At 54.2% G+C, this 21,439-nt stretch overlaps 1 protein-coding gene across 4 annotated transcripts; it reads left to right on the top strand.

Annotated features, from left to right (window-relative positions):
- Positions 1-52: 52 nt before the first annotated feature.
- On the top strand, positions 53-17,765 carry METTL22 (methyltransferase 22, Kin17 lysine). 4 transcript variants are annotated; one of them, XM_059415352.1, is made up of 11 exons: positions 53-141; positions 3,245-3,410; positions 4,841-5,197; positions 8,676-8,716; positions 8,806-8,950; positions 11,872-11,943; positions 13,329-13,382; positions 14,147-14,227; positions 14,424-14,526; positions 16,174-16,342; positions 17,653-17,765. In XM_059415352.1, exons 2-11 carry the CDS (start codon positions 3,305-3,307, stop codon positions 17,686-17,688), a joined length of 1,164 nt encoding a protein of 387 aa, XP_059271335.1. In that variant the 5' UTR covers positions 53-141; positions 3,245-3,304; the 3' UTR covers positions 17,689-17,765. The 4 variants fall into 4 exon arrangements, with proteins under 4 accessions (XP_059271335.1, XP_059271333.1, XP_059271336.1 ...); XM_059415350.1 differs by lacking the exon at positions 17,653-17,765 and adding an exon at positions 17,469-17,597; XM_059415353.1 differs by lacking the exons at positions 3,245-3,410; positions 17,653-17,765 and adding an exon at positions 17,469-17,597.
- Positions 17,766-21,439: the final 3,674 nt, after the last annotated feature.

Raw genomic sequence — 21,439 nt, 5'->3', positions numbered from 1 at the left:
GGGGAGGGCGTGGCCACGGCGCGGCGGCGGCCGGCGCGCCAGGAGGGGCGTGGCCGCGCCTGCGCAGGCCGCCTACTATGGCGGCTGCCTGAGCCGGGTCCCTGTAGCATATCGTGGACTTCCTTCTGCAGCCCGTGGCAGGTAAGCTCTCGGGAGAGGCGGCAGGTTGGGGAGATTGCAGGGAGCCTCCTAGCAGGGCGCCTAACCTTGAAACAGAGCCCCCACCAACCTGGAGGCCGAGTCCCCACTGGGCCTCAGTGTCCCCCTGCCGAGCAATGGTGGTGGGCGAAGGAGTCCTGTTGTCGGGTGGGTTTCTGTCCGGGGTCCAAGCAGCCCTCTCGGTTCCGGATTAAGAAGGGAGGGCGAGGCCGAGCTGTGACTGCCTTTTGAGAGGCGTTCAGGGAGGCGGCAAGACAAAAAGAGGAGTCCCGGGAGGGGAGGAGGTCCCTGGAGCCCCTGACTCCTGAGTCTGCGCGCCGCTACAGCCGCCCTGGACCGCGGTCCCTCCAGCTTCCCAGTCTTCACTCCCTGCGCTGCATTATCCCGCGCTGGGACACGAACTGTCCTAGAACTTCACCCAAATATCCATGGATGAATGAGTGAGTTGAGTGCCACCTGGCAGAGGGAAAGCCTGGGAGGCGGGGACGTATTTCAGTCCTCAGATCCCAGCAAACTGCTTTTGGGCGGACCCTAGGGGAGAAAGGCTGAGAGCGTCTGAGTCTGACCCCCACGGCTTTAGAGAGCCAAGCTGCTGCAGGATGAACCTGCAGCCCCAGGGAGGTCCGAGGGGGGGGTCCCATCATCCCATCAGCAGTCTGGGTGTTCTTTTCCTCCTCTAGACGGCACTGAAGCACATCCAGTTGTATGTAGCATTCCCAGACAGAGACTCTGAGTCAGCTATTCCTGAGTAGAAAACTGTTGCCTTTTTCCATCTTCAATAAACACTCTTCAGTAATAATTATTATTGCTACAATGATCAGTATTCACTGGGGTTTTTTGTTTTGTTTTGTTTTTATTTTATTTTATTTTTAGTATTCACTGTTGTTATTTGTTATCCACTTACTATGCCCCGAACCCTAAAACCGGTCATTGTTGCATTTAATCCTCACACAGGCAGGGAGGTGGGTACAAGACACCTCTCTTCCCAGATAGAGGAGAAACCCTCTAAAGGGATTCCAATTCCTGGTACTCGGTTGTGGGGTACATTTCCAGGAAGTCTGGGTAGTTTGAATTTTAAAACTGAAAATTCAACTAGAATGAAGAATTTGAGTTTTGTTTTTGTGTATACTTAAGAAAAAAGTTGATGTGCAATTATAGTATTGGGCTTATCTGTGGGATATAGTTTTTCCAACAAAATTGCCCTATAGCAAGAAACAGCTTCCTTTGGTTCATGTTTGATGTTCATAGTGTCATCAGAGAGGATTTTTTTCCTCCAAAAACTATATGTAAGAAGTTCTCAGTTTTCCCCCAGGACATCTTGCAGTCCTGGGAGAGCCACAACTAACTTGGAGACATTTAGTCCCCTTTTTGGATGCAGCCTAATTTTCCAGTCCTCGCTGGTTGAGGGCTTTTGCCTGAGTGAGGATGGAGCATTTCTCCTCTGTCACTTTCACCGGCGCGGTGAAATCCTACATCATTTTTCTAGGTTCACAGCCTCACTTCACAACCCACTGGCTTTATGCTGGGAAAGCCAGCCTGGAAACTAATTTAACAACGGGCCAGCTTTTCACAAAAATTTTTTGTGTAGATACAACTTTGGCTTCCCCGTGGCAAGTCTTTAAATGTAGGAACTCCAGTGATGTGTGCTCAGACTGTGAGGACAGCCTGGGTTATGATGATCCCATTTTCCAGCTGAAGAACTAGAGGCCCTAGAGGTTTCGTGGCAAGCCTAGGACATACAGCTAGTGCACACACCTACCCAGGTAGGAACAGCTCCTGTTAGGAGGTCAGGGTTTATGGACAGGTTTGGGCCGAATGTCTAAAACCAGCCCCAACACAAGGAATTAACAACTGCTGTGGGCCATGGACTCTGCTCAGTTCTTTACAACCCAGGAACCCTTCAGGGTGAGAATATAGCTGAAGGAACAGGCCCAGAGAGGTGAAGTGATTTCCCCCAAGTCACATAGCCACAAAGTGGGAGCCTGGGGTTTACACCTGCCCCGCCGAGCATCCCAGCCCATGACTCTGCAAGTTGCTGCATTGAGTGAAGTCCTGTCCTTTCCCAAGCACCTACTTTAATGCTTTCTGATGAGGCAGAACATTTGGTTGGAGAGAGAGCCTTCCTGTTTTGACCCTCTTGCCTCAGGTGTGGTTTTCCACACTTGGGTTATTGCTGTGTTGCCCGGTAATTTTCCGCATCTGCACAGCAGCAGTATGGTGATTGCCTTGGTTGCTTTTCCTTTGATACGACTCCCCTCCCCTTTTAATGTCAAAAGAATGTTTTCAAGCAGCAAATTTGGGCCGCAGGAGTCAACTTCTAGAATTAAAAAAAAAAACTAAAGGGGAAGTCCCTAAACGCAAAGTGTAAATTGTGGTTGAATACTGTTTTAGGAAAAACCAGCAATAAAGGATATTTGCATGAGAAATGGAGAAAATCGGCTATGGATAGTGATGAGGTTTTAAATGGTGCAAGGGAATATGGATAGTGATGAGGTTTTAAATGGTGCAAGGGAATCGTAAATGGTCTTAGATCTGCTAATGGGCTTATGGTTATGTGACAGCATGTCTTAAGAGACACGGTAGAGGAATTTGAGATAAAACGTGATATCTAGAATTTCCTTTCAGTTCAGGGGAGCAAAAACCCAGGTAGACAGATCACTCGACCCCATATGAAAAGGCGTTCATCACTGGATCTAAGCAGTGGGTATATGGCTGTATATTATGCTGTCCACTCAACTTTCTTGTCTGTTTGAATATTTTCACGATAAAAAAGTTGGAAAAAATTGAAAGGAAAACTTTCCTTTATCAGTATTAATCAGTATAAATGGAAATTCAGATCCTTTGCCATAAATAAAAGATTCCTGTGAAAATGAACACACTGCAAACAAAATAACACAATTGTAGCTGGATTCTTTCCCTTGCAAAGGCCCTGAGACTTTCTCCTTTAGGAAAAATAAAAGAGAATTGAAAAGGGGGAGCATATTCTCCTGGGGTGATGCAAAACTGTTTACCACCAGGCTGGGGAGTGTTTACACTTGATCCCCTTTGGGACCAGCTGTCCTGAGGACTTGATCTTGCCTTCCAGGTGCTGCTGTCCCATGATTCATGTAGAGCCCGGCCATGGTAGCTGGCCCCCACCCCAGCCATGGACGAGGTCACCTTCAAAAGTGACACTGTGCTCTCAGATGTCCACCTCTACACCCCGAACCACAGGCACCTCATGGTGCGGCTGAATGGCATGGGACAGCCTGGTAAGGTCCAGGACACGTGCAGAGGGGCCCAGCACCCCGTGGATTTCATTTTGTTTTCTGCTTTCTCATATTCCTCTTTTTGGGTAAAAGACTAGGTAGATTGCATTGTTCAACCGTTACCCTCACGCCACTTCCTAAGTACCCTTGTTGCATTGAGTGAAGTCCTGTGCTTTCCTGAGCACCTACTTTGTGCAAGATTGGGGGGTGGGTGGGCAGGGCTTGATGCTGGAAATGTAGAAGGGAATGAGCCCTGCCCTCAGGAAGCCCATGTTCCGTTCAGGAGACAGGGTTCAGGCTTCCATTGCCCCACCCCAGGTCAGCCCCCTTTGTCACTAGGCTGGGGGCCTCCAGCTCCTCCCACCGGGGCTCCCTGGCTTTGCTCTGCACACCCTCTGCCTACTCATCGCCGCAGCAACCAAGGGGATCTTTTGAAAATCCAGATCACATCAGCACCCTGATTTAGGCCCTCCAGTGGCTCGGCCTGGCTCTTAGAATAAAATCAGACTTTTCACCCCAGTCTGTGAAGCCCAGCCCAACACAGGCCTTGCCTGTGTGTTCACATTTAACCTTTCTCTGCTCCTTTCTATCCATACACTGCACACACTTCTTCCCTCCGTGCCTTTGTCCTTGCTGCTGTATAACCTAGAAGGTTCTTCCCTCCCAACCCTGACTCCAAACGTCACCCCACTCAGGTCCTCCCTGGCCACCCTCCCCAGCTTTGATCACCCTGTATTAGCTTGTTGTGGTGTGATTAATACTCCGCTTTCCCTTGTGACCCAGTTTGGACCCTAAATTCAGGAGCCAGAGTTCCAGAACAGATCAGTGGCTGGCCTGGGGTTAGGTATCCTGGGGAGATAGAGGACTGTAGTCCAGAACTGTCCTCTCGAGCCCTTGCACCCCTACCTCCAGCCCACCTCTCTGGAACACACACTCTTACTGAAACTCGTCTCAGTGACGTTCTAGTCACCGGATGGGGAAGGCTGCTCGGTGTCCTTGTCCTGTTCTCCAACCCTTAGGAGGTAGAACAGTGTAGTACAAAGTGGCACGAGTTTAGGAGTCAGGCGAACTGGGTTTGGGTTTTGCCTCAGCTATGTCAAAAGCTGTGCGGCCTTGTCGGCTCCCTTAACTTCCCGAAGCCTCAGTTTCCACATTTGTAAAGAGTAGCTGGCACCCCTGTCTTCATAGCAGCAGGGAGGGCTAAGATAGTGGGGGCCGAGCACCTTCACTGTAGATGCTCATCAGATGGTAGCTGCTGTCCGTGGCCCCAGCTTCTTGGCTGAGCCAAATGGGCCTTTTCTGTGGCCATTACTAGGCCTCCACCAGGAGGTCTCCAGCAGACTTTGAAACTCTGTCCGGATGGGAATCAGATTTTCTGCAAGGAGGAGACAGCTCGGAGATAATTCTCCTTTTGTGTTTGTCTTGCCTTCCAGTTTTCCTGTCCCAGTTCAAGCTTCTGTGGAACCAAGACTCTCAGACAGACTCCGGGGCTGAGGGTGGCCGTCATGGCATGGGTCCTGCAGAGCAGACATCGGCTTCTGGGCCAGGCAGCACCAGGCCCCCTCTGGGGAGTGGCTGCAGTAGTGACGCCACCAGCCAGGAGGGGGTGGGAGCTCGGCTTGATGAGGACGGGGATTTGGACGTCGAGAGGAGACCGCGGGCAGCTTCGGACGCCGAGCCAGCAGAGCCTCCAAGAGACAAGGTACATCCCACGATTCTAACACAGGAGGAAGATGACCCCCTGGCAGACGAAGCACGAGAGAGCAGCCCCCAGGATGTCATCAGAATAGGTGAGTCCAGGTCGGCTCGCCGGCCACCGGTGCGGCACTGTAGTGTGGATCAGGGTGCAGGGCGTTTGCTCATGGGCTCTGTGTGCAGGCCCGGGCCAGGGTGTAGTGGAATCAGGCGAGTTACCAGAAGTGGCGACACTGAAACTGAGCTCAGGTAGTGCCACTGCCAGCAGGAGGAACTGTCTGGGACGCACAGGTCCCTCTCCTGCTCCCCATTGTTCTCAGGATACAGTCCAGGCAACTGGGCCTTGCCTGACACGGCTCTGCTCAGTGCTCCCCCTCCATGCGCTTTCTCACCTGTGGGCCTGTGCTGTGTTCCGCTTCCTTCCTGGAGGGCCTGCCCCCAGCCTCTTCTCCCTCCCTCCCTGCCTACCTTCCATTCTGTCTTCAGTCTTTTCTTCTCCTCTCCTTCCTTCCTTCCTTCCTTCCATGCCCATCACAGAGCCCGGTGTGGGGCTTGAACCCACGACCTTAGATCAGGACCTGAGCTGAGATCAAGAGTTGGATGCTTAACTGACTGAGCCAGTCAGGTACTTCCTGCTCCCAGCCTCATGTTTCCTAACACATTCCGAGTTGCACATATCCCAGCCTCGCTGTTGCCTCCCCTGGGGAGCCCTGCTGCCACCACCTCCCACATCAGTGTTTTGATGCAACTCAGCATGCTGGAGCTGTGGCTCAGGGTAGAGTTGCTGGAAGACTCAGCAGCAGCAGGGTGCCATGGGAGATTCTGGAGCCGGAGCGTGGCAGGGAGAGAGGGAGGTAGACCAGAATCGATCTGGAGGAAGCCTGCAGGCCAGTCGGAGGGACCGGGCGCTAGAAGATGCCTGGGAAGGGGGGTAGGGATATGGCAGGAGTCGGGCGGGAACGAGTTCCCGGTTCCCGCGGGCGTGGAGAAGCAGCAGCAAGTGTCTTCCGCCGGGCAGAGGGGTGTGGTGACACCAGGATTTTAGATCCTGGAAGCGGCGCATTAGAAATGCCAGTATTGATGGGAAGCTGGGGCAGGAAGTGGGCCAGTGATGTTAAGCACCTGTCATGTTTAGACGTTTGACCTACCTCACTTTATAAAAAGAAGACTCTACAGCCCTCCTCTGGGGCTCAGGAGGTGTATACAGATAGCAAGCCACAAGCCTGACGCCCCACAGCTGGGGGGCGGCGAGGAAGGTTCTGAATCCATGTCCATCTCCACGGCCAGGACTGTTGCCTCCCCTGGCATTGCTCATCTCGGGGGAAAGCACTCTGTGTTGAGTCTGATCAATGCGTCTGAGGCCCCCATAAGCCTGGACACTGGCATGGGTCGGGGGCACAGGGTCACTTAGGGCACTCTGAAAACACCAGCGCTCTCATCCATCCACACGTCCATGCAACAGGTAGTTAGTGAGTGCCTGCTCGGAACCACGCAGGCTGTGTTCTAGTCCGTTCCATTAAGGGTGATGTGGAATTCACACCAGAACCCTACTCCATGTTTTCCATGATTACCTCTGTTCCTCATAGCCTTTCCAGGGAGGAGCCTTCCGGTTTCACAGAGGTGGGAACAGAGATCAGAGAGGTTGAGGAACTTGCTCCAGGTCACACAGCCAGTTAGTGGCAGAGTGACAGTTTGCATCTAGGTCTGTCTGATTTCAGAGCCCATGTTCTTTTTGGGGTTTTTTTCTTGTTTGTTTATTTTTCATATTTTATTATTTACTTGACAGAGAGAGCACAAGCAGGTGGAATAGCAGGCAGAGGGAGAGGGAGAAGCAGACCCCACTGAGCAGGGAGCCTGCTGTAGGACTCGATTCCAGGACCCTGGGATCATGACCCTGAGCTGAAGGCAGACACTTAACCAACTGAGCCACCCAGGCGCCCCACCACAGCCTGTGTTTTTATGTCATGTTGGGAAGTTCTGTCCCGGGGGGCCTGGGGGTCCTCGGGGGCCTGTGGTGGCTCATTTTGCTCTCAGCCTTCACTTAATTGGCCTTCCTGCGAGAGGAGTGGCAGACTTGGTTATTCCGTACAGAGGGTTCAGCCTCTGGTGTCTGGGTGTTTAACGTCCTGGGAATGTATCCTGCAGGCTGCAAGGTCCCACAGCAGAAGTCCCGTGTATGGTCAGGTTTCCGGCCTGCCCATCTCACAGACTCATGGTAAGGCCCTTCTTTTCAGCATGCCGTCAGTCCTACGCACCCTGGAGAGAGCTCGTGGCAAGGCGATTAAATGCTTGAGCTGCAGGGATAACCCCCGGGTGTTCCACCCCCAGCTGTATGCGTCCATCTGGGAAGGGACCAGGTCTTGGACTCTGGTGCCCTGCAGAGCTAGGCTTTGACCCACCTCAACCCTTCGTGAGCCAGGTGACCTTTGACAAGTGTCTTGCCCACCCAGAGACTGTGTTTGCACCTATAAACTGGGGCCCAGGATACTGCCCTTTGGTGATCATTTAATAAGTAATGCCCAGTATGTGCCTGTACGGGGCCTCGTACAGAGCATTTGTCAGTCTCCTGACCATCGTTTTCCTCTGACCTACAGACCAGGTCATTGTTTTCCAGCTATGGGCCCATCTGAGACACCAATTAAAAAGTACCCAGAGGGGAGGGACACCTAGCTGGCTCAGTCAGTTGAGTTCCTGACTCTTGATCTCAGCTCAGGTCTCGATCTCAGGGTCATGATGTCAGATCCCGCATTGGGGGACCAAACACCAGAGGCGTGCAGGCTGCCCCCCTCACCTCGTAGGGCAGAGCCTCGGGGAGGCTGCTTCCGATCCTACGGGTCTGAGCCCTGCCTCGGTCCCTCAGTCCCTTCTCCTCTTCCGTTGTAAGCATGTAGTCTGATGCAGGCAAGTCTGGCGTGCACGTGGAGCACCCCCGCACTGCGCATGTGTTGTGCGTGTTTTAATTTGACAGCCATCCTCTACCTGCTTCAGAACGCGCCAGCCAGTTCATTACCAGCCAAGATGTTTGCCACGTTCCTTTTTCCCTTTGGTCTCCTATTTCTGTTCTCTCCCCCGCCCTCCATGCCACCACCAGATTTTATCCTAATACATTTTGTGCTTGAGAATACACCTTCCCATAGTTCATCTGAAATAGGATATATACTCAAACTGACTTTGTTGACGTCTGTTGTGGTTCTAAGTGTAAGAAACATGCAGAATGCACCATGACTGTTGTCAGCATAGAGCCGGCCCAGACGACATAAATACGCTGTGACTAGCGCGCAGTTACCGAGCACAGTAAAGTGAAGTCGGGGCTGGGGGTGGGTGGTGACCAGGCTGGTCCAGGACCTGCAGTGACCCTCATCTCTAGGCTGAGGGGTGGAGACACCCAGTTATGTGAGTGACACTCACGCAGCCCCTCCCGACTGTCTCACGACCCGTGTCTCTGCCGCTCTGGAGAACGCTCAGCTCTAGGACCCATCCGGCCGTGTTTGCAGAATGCCACACACCTCGTCTGTCTGTGTTCTGTCCGTCCCCATTTTCACGGCCCTTTCTCTTGGTTTCCATCCTGTCCAGAGCACACCATGGCCACCCCCCTGGAGGATGTTGGCAAGCAGGTGGGTAGGTCCTGTCCACTTCCTGTGGCCCCAAAGGGTCTCCCTGGAGCCTCACATCAGTTGTCATTCCTTGTCCGTCTCTCCCCCAGGTGTGGCGGGGTGCCCTGCTCCTGGCCGACTACATCCTGTTCCAACGGGACCTCTTCCAGGGACGCACCGTGCTGGAGCTCGGGGCGGGCACGGGGCTGGCCAGCATCATCGCAGCCACCGTGGCGCGTACCGTTTACTGTACAGGTAGGCCCGCCGTCGTAGGCTAAGGGGTAGTAGTCTCCTCACAGGGCCTGCTTGACTGTCAGGAAGTGAGGCAGAACAGCCAGAGATGGAACTTTGGCTGCTATTGACTTTTCCACACTTTTCCACTGGTTTTCTGCACCCTCTGCTGATTTCTCAGCAACGCGGGGAGAGCCCAGCACCGCCCACAGGTGCAGGAGCACTAACAGTGCAGGAGGCCCCGCTGCCCTGCCCACATCTCTCACAGCCCACGGAAGCACGGAAGGCTCAGAAAACCAGGGGGGCTCCACCTTTTTGTAAGGCTTGGAAACAGGCTTCATGGTGTTTTCCCCGGTATAGAAGTCTTGCCTACCACAGTACTTGCTTAGGAAGAACTTGCCTACTATAGTACTTGTCTCAGAAGTGGAAACTTCTTAGGACAGCAAGTCAAATTGACTCAGACTTTTACAATCCCCAGATTCGTTCAATAGTATGCAGTTTATCAAGTGTCCACTCTATGCAGATATGGTCCAAGATACAGGAGATCCAGGAGTGAATAAGACAGAGTCTCGGTACTCCTAGAGCTTTAGAACCATTACTTGAACTGTTTGTGTATGGGTTTTTGGTTTTTTTTTTAATCCTCTTTCCCCTTTTTCTCTGAGTATACATACTCCCAAGTAGTAGCTGAAATTGGACTATGTATTCATAGTCCAAAATGCAGGAAAACATTTTTTCAAGAATATTTTCCAAAATCACTAGAAACTAGAAATATGACTTTTAATGTTCAGGTAATAGTTCATCTTTTTTTTTTTTTTTTTTTTTTAAACCATTTTCCTGTGTCTGGACATTTTGGTTGTTCCCATGTGCTTTGGTGTTTTTGTTTTTCTATTTGCAATTTTCTCAGTTGGCCCTGCGGTGAACACCTTTGTTCACCATTGTCTGCTGATCCTGCGATTAGGTTCCTAGAAACAGGTCTGACCCTTTTTAAGCTTTTTTTTTTTTTAAGATTTTATGTATTTAACAGAGAGACAGCGAGAGAGGGAACACAAGCAGGGAGACTGGGAGAGGGAGAAGCAGGCCTCCCACTGAGCAGGGAGCCCGATGCGGGGCTCGATTCCAGGACCCTAGGACCATGACCCAAGTTGAAGGCAGATACCCAACGACTGAGCCACCCAGGCACTCCTTTTTTAAGCTTGTGATACATATTGCCAAGTGATTTCTTTCTCAGTTTTTATTTGAAGTAACGTTAGACTCACATAGAAGCTGCTGAAATGTGACAGAAAGTGCCATAGAATCCCCCACTCCCCCCACCGCAGCAGTGATGGGATGTCATGTACCTGCAGTTCAGTGGTGACACCCAGACTTTTCCAAGGGCGCGATGCTCTCAACTACACCCACTCTAGCCCACACGCTTTTTCCAAAAGCGTGTACCAGTTCATAAGAGGGAAGGATCTCATGGTGGGGGGGGGGGGTCACTGCACTATAAATCCTCAGTGTCTGCAGAAAGGGGACATCTGCTGCTCTGCTTTGCATCTTGTTGATCCCCAGTTCCTGTCCCCACAGCACCCATTTTGTTGCTTCTGAGACAGGAAAGGGAAATTAGGGATCCCCCTGATGCTGGCACACTTTCCAGATACTGCGTTGGCCGCTGGCTGGGCATGTGCAGGGCAGCCCCCGGTTCCACTCCGTGCCAGGGCGCCTGTGAATTGTCAGCGAGCCCTTCCCAGAGTCAAGCCATCATGCACCACCCAAGAGCTTTGCCTGTGCCTCGTGCCCAACAACAGCATATACTCAAGTTGTCTTGTCCTTGAGAGGGGGTTTCCTGGCACAAAGAAGGGAGCTTGCATCTCCACGGCACCTTCTAGTTGGCAAAGCCTTTCATGGGCTTCAGCGCCTGCCGGTGACTTCACAGTGACCCTGGGCAGGAGTCAGGGACCCTGTCACCATCCTTCATCCAGATGGGCAGACTAAGAGTAAGGTCAAGCACCGGCCCCAGGTCATACACATGGCCACTGTCACGTGTGTGGGGGTGGGGGGTACACCCAGGGTTCAGACTGGTTTTCATGGAGCGGAGTCTGTGCCCTCCCTCGGGCCGGCAAAGGGATAATTGGGGGGCAGCCCCAGGGCTCTGGTCTCCCACTGCCACTCAGCCAAAGCTGCTCTCTCTTACCTGTTTTATATGTTAGAATCCCACAGAAGACCTATTTGAACAAAAGCTGCCATAAAGCCTTACAAGCTGCTAAACCGGTTGTGTGCTGTCAGGCACACACCATCAATGTTCTCTCTACCCAGTGGCCCCCGGAAAGGGATAGGTGTGTCCCAGGCTCTGCATGTTCCCTGGAATGGAGAGTCCTCAGTGGTGATGGGACGGGGTCAGGTCATCCACAGCCATAGTGAGCTGGGCAGATGTCACTCACACAGCTTTCTGTGCCTTTTAAGTGTACACTCTCCTAAGTAAAAATTAAGTTTTGGTAAAATACCCACAGCCCTGCACCCCCTGTCCCTTCAAGGATGCATAGTACTAAGGATTGGTTTTGCGCAAAGAAAGGGAAGCCCCACCACATCAGAGCACCGGGCAGCTCAGGAGAAATGGGTGGCCACAACAGCATGCCTGAGAGCACACCCCCAGCATGTAGGAATCTGCTCTGTGTCTCAGTGAATCTCATGAAAAAACCCATGCCTGTTTCTTTCATACACAGTCAAAACAGACGCGCTCACCCCTTCCCTCTGGACTGCACAGTCCATCCCCACCAGCCCTCTCACCTCTTACCAAAGGGAGAAGTGGTTAAAAAGGGCCTTAAAGTGAAGATAGTTCATGTTGGCAGTAAACACACAGGAGAAACTTGACTTTCCATTTTGCACCTCTCTGCCGTCAGGCTATCGACCCTGGAGATGAGAGTGCGGTGGTGGCCGGGGTTTCATGGCGTGCCCTTCTGTCGTTCCAGATGTCGGTGCAGATCTCTTGGCCATGTGCCAGCGAAACATTGCCCTCAACGGCCACCTGACTGCTGCTGGAGGTGAGGCCCAGCGGCTCTTCCCCGTGGGAGGGAGGCCTTTCTGTTCGGGAGTGGGACGAACCCCCTGTACCGGGACCCTGGGAGCTGGGTGTGCAGACCCGGGTGAGCCACAGTCCCTGGGCTTCACGGAGCTCCGCATCCGACGATTCTGTGCTTGCGTCATCCGCTCGTCCCTTGCCCACTGCCGCGTCCTGCTTTAGCTCTCCCCCTCCTGGACGTCACATCAGCCCCCTCCTGATCTCCCGGCTTCTTGTCTGACCCACCGAGGCTGTCCTCCATGCAGCATCTAGAATGACCTTTCAAAACGCAGGCCAGGCGCTTCACTGCACACTGGGGTGACGTCCAGGCTGCCGAACCTCCTAGTCCGACCCCTGCCTCCTTTTCCGGCCTGGCCCCGATGGCCTTGCTGTCCACCCCCATCCCGCCCTGTCCAGCGAGCCGAGCACTCAGTTCTCGTGCTCTTCCCTCTGCCCGGACCACCCTCCCACCCTCGTCTGCCTGATTGGTGGATTTCTGTAGCACCCGCAGAAATGAGCTGACGTGAGAGATGCTGGCAGCCTCTCCTCCCCGGACTTCCTGTCCAGACCTTCTCCGAGCAGCCCAGGCGTCACTTACCTGCTCAGATCAGGTCACTCCAGCCCTCGGGCTTCAGAGCCTTCCGAGGTCTCCCATTGCTGTCTGAGAGGACACTGAGCCTTTCTGCCTGCCCCAGATCCCGGAGCGGTCTGGCCCTGTCGTCTGTAGCCCCTGCCTCCCAGGACCCGCTCCGTGCCGGCCGTCCTGGCCTGTCTGAGGGTCCCGCCCCCTCATGTCAGTTCCTCACCATACTCAGATCCCCAGACCTCCAGACGAGGTCACAGTTCCCTACCAGAGCCTCATTTCACCTCAGACCTTTGCATTTTGACATCTGTGCGACCAGTTGAGAGGTATCTGCCACCCCACTCGGCCACACGCTCCACGGGGCAGGCGCCTGTCTACGTGATCCCCCGTCACATCACTGAATGCCCCGTCAACACGAACTGGAAGGGAGGAGCAGACATGACTCACCTTCTCTTTGAAGCCTCCCCTGACACCCCAGGCTGCAGCCAGAGCTCCTGCCTCCTCCTGTCGCCCTGGCACATATCCAAGCTGTGCTCTGACCGCGTGGCCTGGTGGATGCACATTGGTCGGCCAGCCTCTCCTGCGCTGCTGGTCCCCGAGGACAGGGACGCACCTTCTAAATCATTGTATTCCCTGTGTCCAATGCCAGACCAGAGACCTAGCACTCAAAATTTGTGCAGGGAAGGAGGAAGGTGGCGAGGATGTTGGAGGGACGGAGGGGTTTGGGCAGAGTTAGCCTGTTCTCTGTTTTGAGTTGGACATTCTGCTTGGTTTTGCTTTTGCAGGCGGTGTAGTTAAGGTCAAAGAACTGGACTGGCTCAAAGACGACCTGTGCACTGGTGCGCATCTCCCACATCCTGCCAGACTCACGGCCCTTTGTCCCACCTCTGGGATGTCAGCCCCATGGCCTGGGCTGGGCAGATGGTCCTGGCTGTCCCCACAGTCCCTTGGCTCACAGCCACTCCGCTCTATCAGCCGATGAATGACGGTTGCAGGCAGCTCCCACCTGCTCTGTCACTCAGACTGGTGGTGTCCCCGTATAGTAGGCACAGTAATCCCTGAGTTTGAGGTGAGGATGGGTGCTCCGGGTTCAGCGCCTGCCCAGGGCTGGGAGGCAGCCTCCCAACACAGTGGTCTGTCCTCTGTCCATGGCGGGTAGTCAGCCTTGTGGCTTCAGAGCCAACTGGGTGGGAGAGTGTTCTACATTTATTATAGAGACTGTTTTAGACCTGCATGCCTGGTTGCTCTTTGTATGAAAACTTCCGTCACCTGCCAAACATTGAGCACCTTAGGTGACCGACCTCCCCAGCAGTCCTTGAGGGCAGCGTCACTATGCCCATTCTGGTGCAGAGCTGAAACCTAGAGCGGTGAAACCCCTTTCTCGGGGTCACCCAGCAAGTTTGCGGGGGCAGCAGTACCTGCCTCTCAAGGCAGGCAGACCCCTGGCAGCCACATGGGCAGCTGTGGCCCTGAAGCTGGGGCACTAGGATTCAGACCTGCCTGGCGGGGCCCTCCTTTCCAAGCTACCCCCAGCTCTGTTTCCTCTCCCGCAGCTTCTTTCAGCCTCAGAGCTGAACGTGTGCAACATGGCTTTTCTTCACAGACCCGGAGGTCCCCTTCAGCTGGTCGCAGGAGGACGTTTCCGACCTATACAGCCACACCACCATCCTGCTCGCGGCCGAGGGTAAGATGTCCCAGTCATGGTGACCACGCCCCTCGGGGAGCCCTCCCCGGGGCCCGGCCTCACCCATCTGCGGTTTTCAGCCTGTGAGCTGCTGCCACTGCACGTTCATGGCGACCAGGTGCAGTGTGCGGGGTCCCCTGAGGGACGGATCTCCCTGACGGTTGCATTTTCCCGTTGCCCGGTTCCTTCCCCGCAGTGTTTTACGATGATGACCTCACCGACGCTCTGTTTAGAACGCTGTCCCGCCTCGTTCACAAACTGGAAAATGCCTGCACAGCCATTCTGTCTGTGGAGAAGAGGTGAGCTCTGTGCCCCCGAAAACCAGACACCCCCTTCTGAGCGCACTTAATAGTGTCGTCCTGTCACTTGCTCACTGAGCACTTGCTGGGTACCAGCAAATGCCACCCCTTACCCATGTGGCCTCCTGTCGTCTGCCTGCCCCCACCTCATCGGAGGAGAGAGGAAGGCTGGGGAGGGTAGCAGGGAACCCGTCATGGCTGACGTGTGAGCCGACGACCCGTAAACACACCCGTTCTCCAGAGCTGGCCCAGCGGCCACCACTCTGTCGAGGGCCTCTCTTTGTGAATGTCCCCTCTGTGATACCTCAGGGCCCCAGGAATGCCTATCTTCTCCCAGTCCAGACGGAGCCCCTCCAGGACGTTTGCACTTGCACATCCTGAGGCATTAGGGCTCCCACTGAAGGCATGTCTGTTTTGTGGTGACACAGTACTGGACACTTGACACTGTTTTCTCCAATTCCTGTGCTGGGGCACAGCTCTTCTAAAAGCAATTGAAATAAAACCGGGGCCCCTGGCTGCCTCAGTCAGTAGAGCATATGATTCCTGATCTTGGGGTCGTAAGTTCGGCCCCACATTGGGTGTAGAGATTACTTAAAAATAAAATCCTAAAGGGAAAAAAAAGCCATGAAGCCAACCCTACTTAACGACCCAGCAGTGCAGCATCTAGAAATCTGCCCTGGGGAAGTGATCATGGCTGTGTCGCCGCCGTCCCCCTGGGCGTATCCATCACAGCGCTGTTCACGCGGATACTATCAAGGAGCTTCTTCAGGGCACACAGGAGCAGTGACAGCACATGGACCTTGCCTGGATCCTTATTTTATAGACAAAGGGAAACCTCGAGAGCCCTGCCCTGACTAGATACGGAAATAGTAAAGAATCATCCTCACATTTGTTTCAGGTGAAACAAAGAAACAAGATCCTTTATCTTATCGTGATACACATGGCTGTTTACAGAGGAGACGCTGTGATGGTTGGCATTAGCTTTTTAACAATCCATCTGGGTGTGCGGGGAGGCAGAGACCACAGCAGCCATGAGGTTGAAGCTGGGATGGTTGATCATACTGTCAGAAATTTCTCGTAGTTAAAGATCTTGGAAAGAAAAGGGGAAAAAGCAAAGAATTTGAGTGTCAGGTTAAATCGTGTTGCAGGTTAAGGTGTAGAGGTGGCCGAGCGGCCCCACTGGGATGGCTCGGGAGGACATGCTCTGAAGTCACCCCTCTGATGGCTGCCCGCCCACCGCCTCCCAGCAGCCTTCTCTGCCCACTGCTCTCAGGCCCTGCCCTTCGTACACTCACTGCAGAAATGGTCTCGGGCACCCAGCATGCCGTCTGTGCCAGAGGAAGCAGGGGAGGCCGGCCGGCCGGCAGTGGTCTGCATCTGCCTCCTGCCCTGCTTTGTAGCTCAGGGCAGGGCCAGTCTTTTCGCGTGGTGGTATCCTAGCACCTGACTTTGACTCTCTGAGCCTCAGTTGCCACATCTTTAAGATGGAAGCAGTGACCCTGTCTACCTCTCGGGCTCTCCTGCAGATTCAGGAAGGAAGCGCACTCAGGGCTCAGTACACCATAGGCGCTCAGTGAAAATCGGCCGGTGGGAAGTGAGGTCAGGGAGCAGCATGTGAGGCATGCTGTGTCGGCTGCTTGTTTGCAGGCTGAACTTCACGCTCAGACACCTGGACGTCACGTGCGAGGCCTACGACCACTTCCGCTCCTGGCTGCAGCGGCTGGAGAGGCTCGCGGATGGCCGACTGCGCTTCGCAGTGGAGCCGGTGGAGGCCTCCTTCCCGCAGCTCCTGGTCTACGAGCGCATCCAGCAACTGGTAGGTGCGGCCCCCACCGTGTGTGGGCCCTTGTTGGTGTGCGCGACACTGCTGACCCTGGGGTCCTCCAGACATGGGCCCTGCACCCTGGTGCTGTCAGGACAGAGGAGCGCTAGCAGGCGAAGGCTGCAGTGGGGGCTCCGCATCTGCTGGTGGGTGTGAGGGCCAACCGTCGCCTTGGACTTGAGGACATGTTCTTTCCCTGCGGGCAGTTCAGGCTCCAGAGGAAGCAGGACTGAGCACAGGAGGTGGTTGATGGCACAGGAAGGCAGCGCGAGGGCACTTGGTGGGGTGCTTGATGCAGGAACCCCAGGAGGCCACATCTTCCCTGGAAATACGCCGGCCTCTCAGACTAGGCAGGCTTAGCTGATGACCCATGGCCCTTCCGGCTGGGCACCGTGGGTCCATCAAACTAGGCCTCAGAGTCATTGTCCTAGTCACAGTCCACAGGCCAGGTACCATGCCGAGCTCCTTCCTCGGAGGATACCGGGACAGGGCAAGTCATGCCACCAGACAGCGGTAGAGCTGGGGCTTAATCCTATAACCACGTCACTTCCTGTTACTCTTTTTAAACCCAGGTCAGGGGGAAATCAGAAACAAAATTACCCTTGAAAATCCCAAGAGCTACAAGGCCAAAGGTCTGAAATGAATGACTTGTTCTCTTTGCCTTGTGGCTGTGCCTTTTCTCTGGGTCTTTGGAGACCAGTCCTAGTTCTGAGGAGGAGGGGGGAGAGGGCTCCCTCGCAGGCTCCCCGTCCCGCTCCCCGAGCAAGCCCAGCTCTGGACTGTGTGATTGCGGCGCGTGAGAAGCAGCGCTCTGTTTGTGGCTGCACCGCCTCCCCGCCCGTCTCCCTGTGACGGCACCCAGTCTGCTTCGGCCCGGGGAGGACTCAGTTTCCACTAAGAAATTGGACTTTCTCCACTGGCCCGTGTCAGGAGGAGTACCACACGGCCACAAAAATCAGCTCCTTAAGAAATTCAGCAGTCACAGGACATGGCACTTAAGATCTCCCCGAATGGAGAAATGGCAACTTGCTGCCATTCTTCTGGTCCATTTTGATTATGTGACATCCTCGTGTGTCTTGGATGAATGCCAGGACTTAGCCATCCCACGTCTCTTCCACAGCAGGGCAGAAAGAGCAGCCCAAAGCTGCCAACCATCAGAAGCAGCCCCTCGCTCCCGCGCCAGCGCGCGTGCTGCCCATGGTTCGTGTGCCGTGGGACTCTTGTCCTTTGCTGATTACTCCCTCTCTGACACTGTGACGGCTCCTTTGTGAACCTCGGGAATCTACTTTCTCTGTTTGCTGCAGGAGCTCTGGAAGATCTTTGTGGAACCAGTAACGTGACCTGTCGCATCCATGAGCGCGGCTTCTCAATTGTTCTCAGGATATGTTTCTAATAAAATCAAAAGCTCACCAAGTAACGTGTTTGAGATCGTATCATTTTTAAAATGTGAGAGATGTACTTTATATGCCCAGGACTGTTTGCTGGAGTCGCTGCTGTGTCCCAACAGCAGCCAGAGAACATTCTTGCTCTGCCTGTTTTCCGTGCTGCCGGCTTGTCGCGTGTGCGCTGGGATGTCTCGAGAGGTGTGGCCAGGTGGGGCAGGTGTTCTCAGCTTGACTGCACCTGAGTCAGGCGCTTCAGGTTCCCTGGCGGGCAGGGGACTTGGGGCCACTGACATTTAGTGCTCCTCGGTGTTACCCGCTTACAGATGTGTATAATGTGGTCACCACAACCGCAATCATAACACTACCAAAATGAGGCACGGAAGCCTCATGGCTTTCCAAGGCTGTCCATGCCCCATCCCCATTCCTCTGGCGAGGGCCCATTCAGAGAAAGTGGCAGGAGATGGCAAATGGCCTTCATGTGCAGTTTTAATTCTTTATAACCAAAATCAGGTGAGCTTAGAACAGGCCCAAGCGCACTCTTCCTGGTCCCGCCCATGGGGGGGTGGGGCTGACCCGGGTCCCAGAGCCCACGCTTTCTCCCTTCTTCCCCTCGGGCTCCCTTTTCTGTTTGCTTCACATGTCCATATTTCTGTCTGATCATTTATCTTTTTCTCTGTGCCCCCCATCTCAACCCCTCCCTGTTGCTTTATGCCCTGTTCCCACCATTTCTCCCTCTTCCTGCCCAGCCCAGCTCCCACCGTCCTGCTTCCTTGGCCCTCCTGCAGACCCCCCCCCCCACCACAGTCCATATACCCTCCTTGCGTCTCTTCCTCTCGGCTCCATCTGGACACCAGATTAACTCACTTCATCCTCCCCACGCCTGGGACTTCAGCTTGGCTACACGCATTTAACAGTTGCAAAAACTGTGGCTCTAAAAGGGGAAAAAAAAAAAAAAAAAATCTCCATGGGTCAGGGCTTTGTCTCTCTTAAACCTCAGTGCATTCCTGGCATAAGATCTGTCCCAAAGTAGGTAGTCGACACATAGTGTTGAACTCTGGGGGGCATTTGGCAATGTTCGGAAAGTTTTGGGTTGCCGCAACCTGGGGAGAGAGGGTGCTGCAGGCCAGGGGTGCTGCTTAAACATCCTGTAACGGCCAGGACAGCCCCCAGTGGCAGGAGGGCCGGTGTTGAGAAATCTGGATCAGGAAGAACAGTAGCTTCATTAGGAGAGAAAAATGGGTATCCGCTGAACGTGCAGAGAAGGTGACCCGAGAGAAGTCTCACCCTCCCCTCTGGGAGTGGGAAGAAGATCCACACACACCATCTCTGAATCCTCCCAAGATCCTAGAGAGGAGAGATCGCCGTTTCACGTAGGAGAAACGTGAAGTTGAGGGCCGTTGCGGCGCCCACCGCCCTCACGTGGACCCGATGGGGCAGTTGGGCTCGGGGCCCATGCCCCCCCACCCCTTTCCCACGAGTTTCCCAGCCCACCAGCAGCAGCAGCCATGGCCCAGACCTGACTCAGAACCTGCTCTTGGACAAGACCCTGGTGATTTGTGCCCAGCGAGGGGTTCGAGAAGCGCAGCCTCTGAGCTCTGCCCATTTCCCGAGGTTCCTACACAAAACCAACCCCGATAGGCTTGCCATCCTTGAAAAGAGTTGCAGATCACAATGGGACATATTAATAACAAGTCCTCGAAACAGAGCCCCACGAGACACAGCCCCCAGCTGGCGATGTGTCAGCACTAACTGACATTTTCCTGGCACTCCTGGGGACAAGCCCATAAATGTAATTGGCACCAAGCAATAGAGTCGTCGTGCCTTTCACCTGGCGCGTTAGGGGGAGCGCTTTCATGTCTAAAGCACTTGGCCTGAAAGCTTCCTCTAAGTGGTGCCTAGAATTAATCTGGATCTACTATAATTCAAAGCATCATCCAATTTTCACTTCTCAGGAGTGAAAAGAGCAAATGAGAAAAGTCATACGGAACAGACCTGCCTTACATCCAGGTTCCCTGGTACACACAAAAGTCGCCTTGGGGACCAGAAAGGCCCTCCGAGGAATAGGCAGGCCATCCTCCACACCGCCGACCCCAAGTCCAGCAAGACATCCCGTGGGCTGCCGGCAGTGGGAGACGTGATTCCTAGAGAAGCAACCTCAGAGACCAAGTTCTTCACAGAGGGAAGACCACGGCGCCTGCCCATTCGCAGTAAGACCCTTATGCGTGGGATGGCCCGGACTCTGGGAGCCATAAGTTGACAGGCAGACCTTGGCCTTACATGACTCTGATGTGGAACGTCCGTAGGAGACCCAGCTCGCCACCTCTGTGTCAAGGTGACCTACACACATCTTGGCCCTCAGCCACAGCAGCCACATGTGTCTCCCATGGGTACCAGGGCAAAAAAGCTGAGTGCATGGTCCTCCCAGTGGGATGACAGCTCTGTGCATGCTGTGTTTCCTGTCCTGCGTGCTCCTAGAAGGCTAAGGGAATGGACTTTTCATTTGGTTAGGTTGCAGTCTACTGCATCTTGTGGGAAACAGCCAGTTGGAACTCACCCCCACCCCTCGGCCAGTGCACCTGCCCAGCAAAGAGCAGCACCACAGACACTGGAAGGAGCTGGAGAGTCAACCCCGGACACCAGCTCAAACCAGCGAGACCTTCCAGATGGTGCTGTTTCTCACGTGGTAACTCCATGCAGCGTCCCCAAGCAGATGTCAGCATGTCGCTTACCCGACATGGGTTAGTGATTCAGCCCAGCAATACCGGGCAGCCAACTGGTGGCTTTTTAGTCCGTGAACTACTAAGTGAGGTTACAGCCTGTCTACCAAGAGACTGATGTCAACCTGATAGTTTTGTGCATTTCAGCTGTTGTTCTGTTGGAACCACCACGGGCTGTGCTACTGTAGAAGTTAGTGGGCTTGAGTAGTGAAAAGTGCCCTGGACCCTTGGGGACGGCCCCGATCTCTGTCCCCACACAGGCCCGCATTCTTGTCAGCCCAGTCCGGCATTCAGTCTTGTGGTTTCCTGGATGGGGGTAATAGAAAGGCTGGAAACGTGGAGGTGAGTACAGGAAGAAGAGGGGCTCTGGGTGACACCCAGCTTTCTGGCTCGGGCAACTCTGTCTTCAGAAGTCTGTGAAGGCCCACCGCCACCCCCTCCACCACGGGAAGATTGATTGAGTGGAAGGACACTTCGAGCAGATGCATGAGACCCTTGAAAATATTTATTCTTCAGCATGTAAATAGAATGGAAAAATCTTCCTGCTGCGAAGAGCCACATCTGAGTGAATTTGGAGAATTGCTTCTCAGGCGGGACATCGGTCACAAATGTCAAGGATCTACTGCAGACAGCTGCCATGAGAGGTCTTTGATTAAAACCCAAACCACTTTGCAGAGCCCACTAGGCCCTCAAGGTCTGGCCTCTGCCTACCTTTCCAGCCCCATCCCGTCGGCCATACTGAATTCCTTCCTCCCAGCATGCACCATGTCCTCAGCACCCCCACCACTCTCTGAGACGCCTCTCACCCAGCCCCTCTTGTTATTTTCTTCATCCAGAAAGCCTTCCCCAGATGTCCACAGCCCCTGAGCCTTCTGTGATATGACCCTTTTAAAACTTAGTGTGATGGTTGTGTTTCCCCGCGTGCCTCCGTCACGGATGGGGAGCTCCATGGGGACAGGACCGGCGTCATTCAAACCCAAGCCTGACGC

Source organism: Mustela nigripes, chromosome 11 (assembly GCF_022355385.1).
Source record: "Mustela nigripes isolate SB6536 chromosome 11, MUSNIG.SB6536, whole genome shotgun sequence".
In the NCBI taxonomy this organism is placed as follows: domain Eukaryota; kingdom Metazoa; phylum Chordata; class Mammalia; order Carnivora; family Mustelidae; genus Mustela; species Mustela nigripes.
The sequence above is the reverse complement of the archived record's forward strand: the minus strand, read 5'-3'. Positions and strand labels throughout refer to the sequence as shown.

Coding starts and splice junctions, on each gene's coding strand:
- METTL22 (XM_059415350.1), top strand. CDS start 3,305: ATGGACGAGGTCACCTTCAAAAGTGACACTGTGCTCTCAGATGTCCAC. Junction 8,717..8,805: donor TGGAGGATGTTGGCAAGCAG/GTGGGTAGGTCC, acceptor TCTCTCCCCCAG/GTGTGGCGGGGTGCCCTGCT. Junction 13,383..14,146: donor CAAAGACGACCTGTGCACTG/GTGCGCATCTCC, acceptor TTTTCTTCACAG/ACCCGGAGGTCCCCTTCAGC.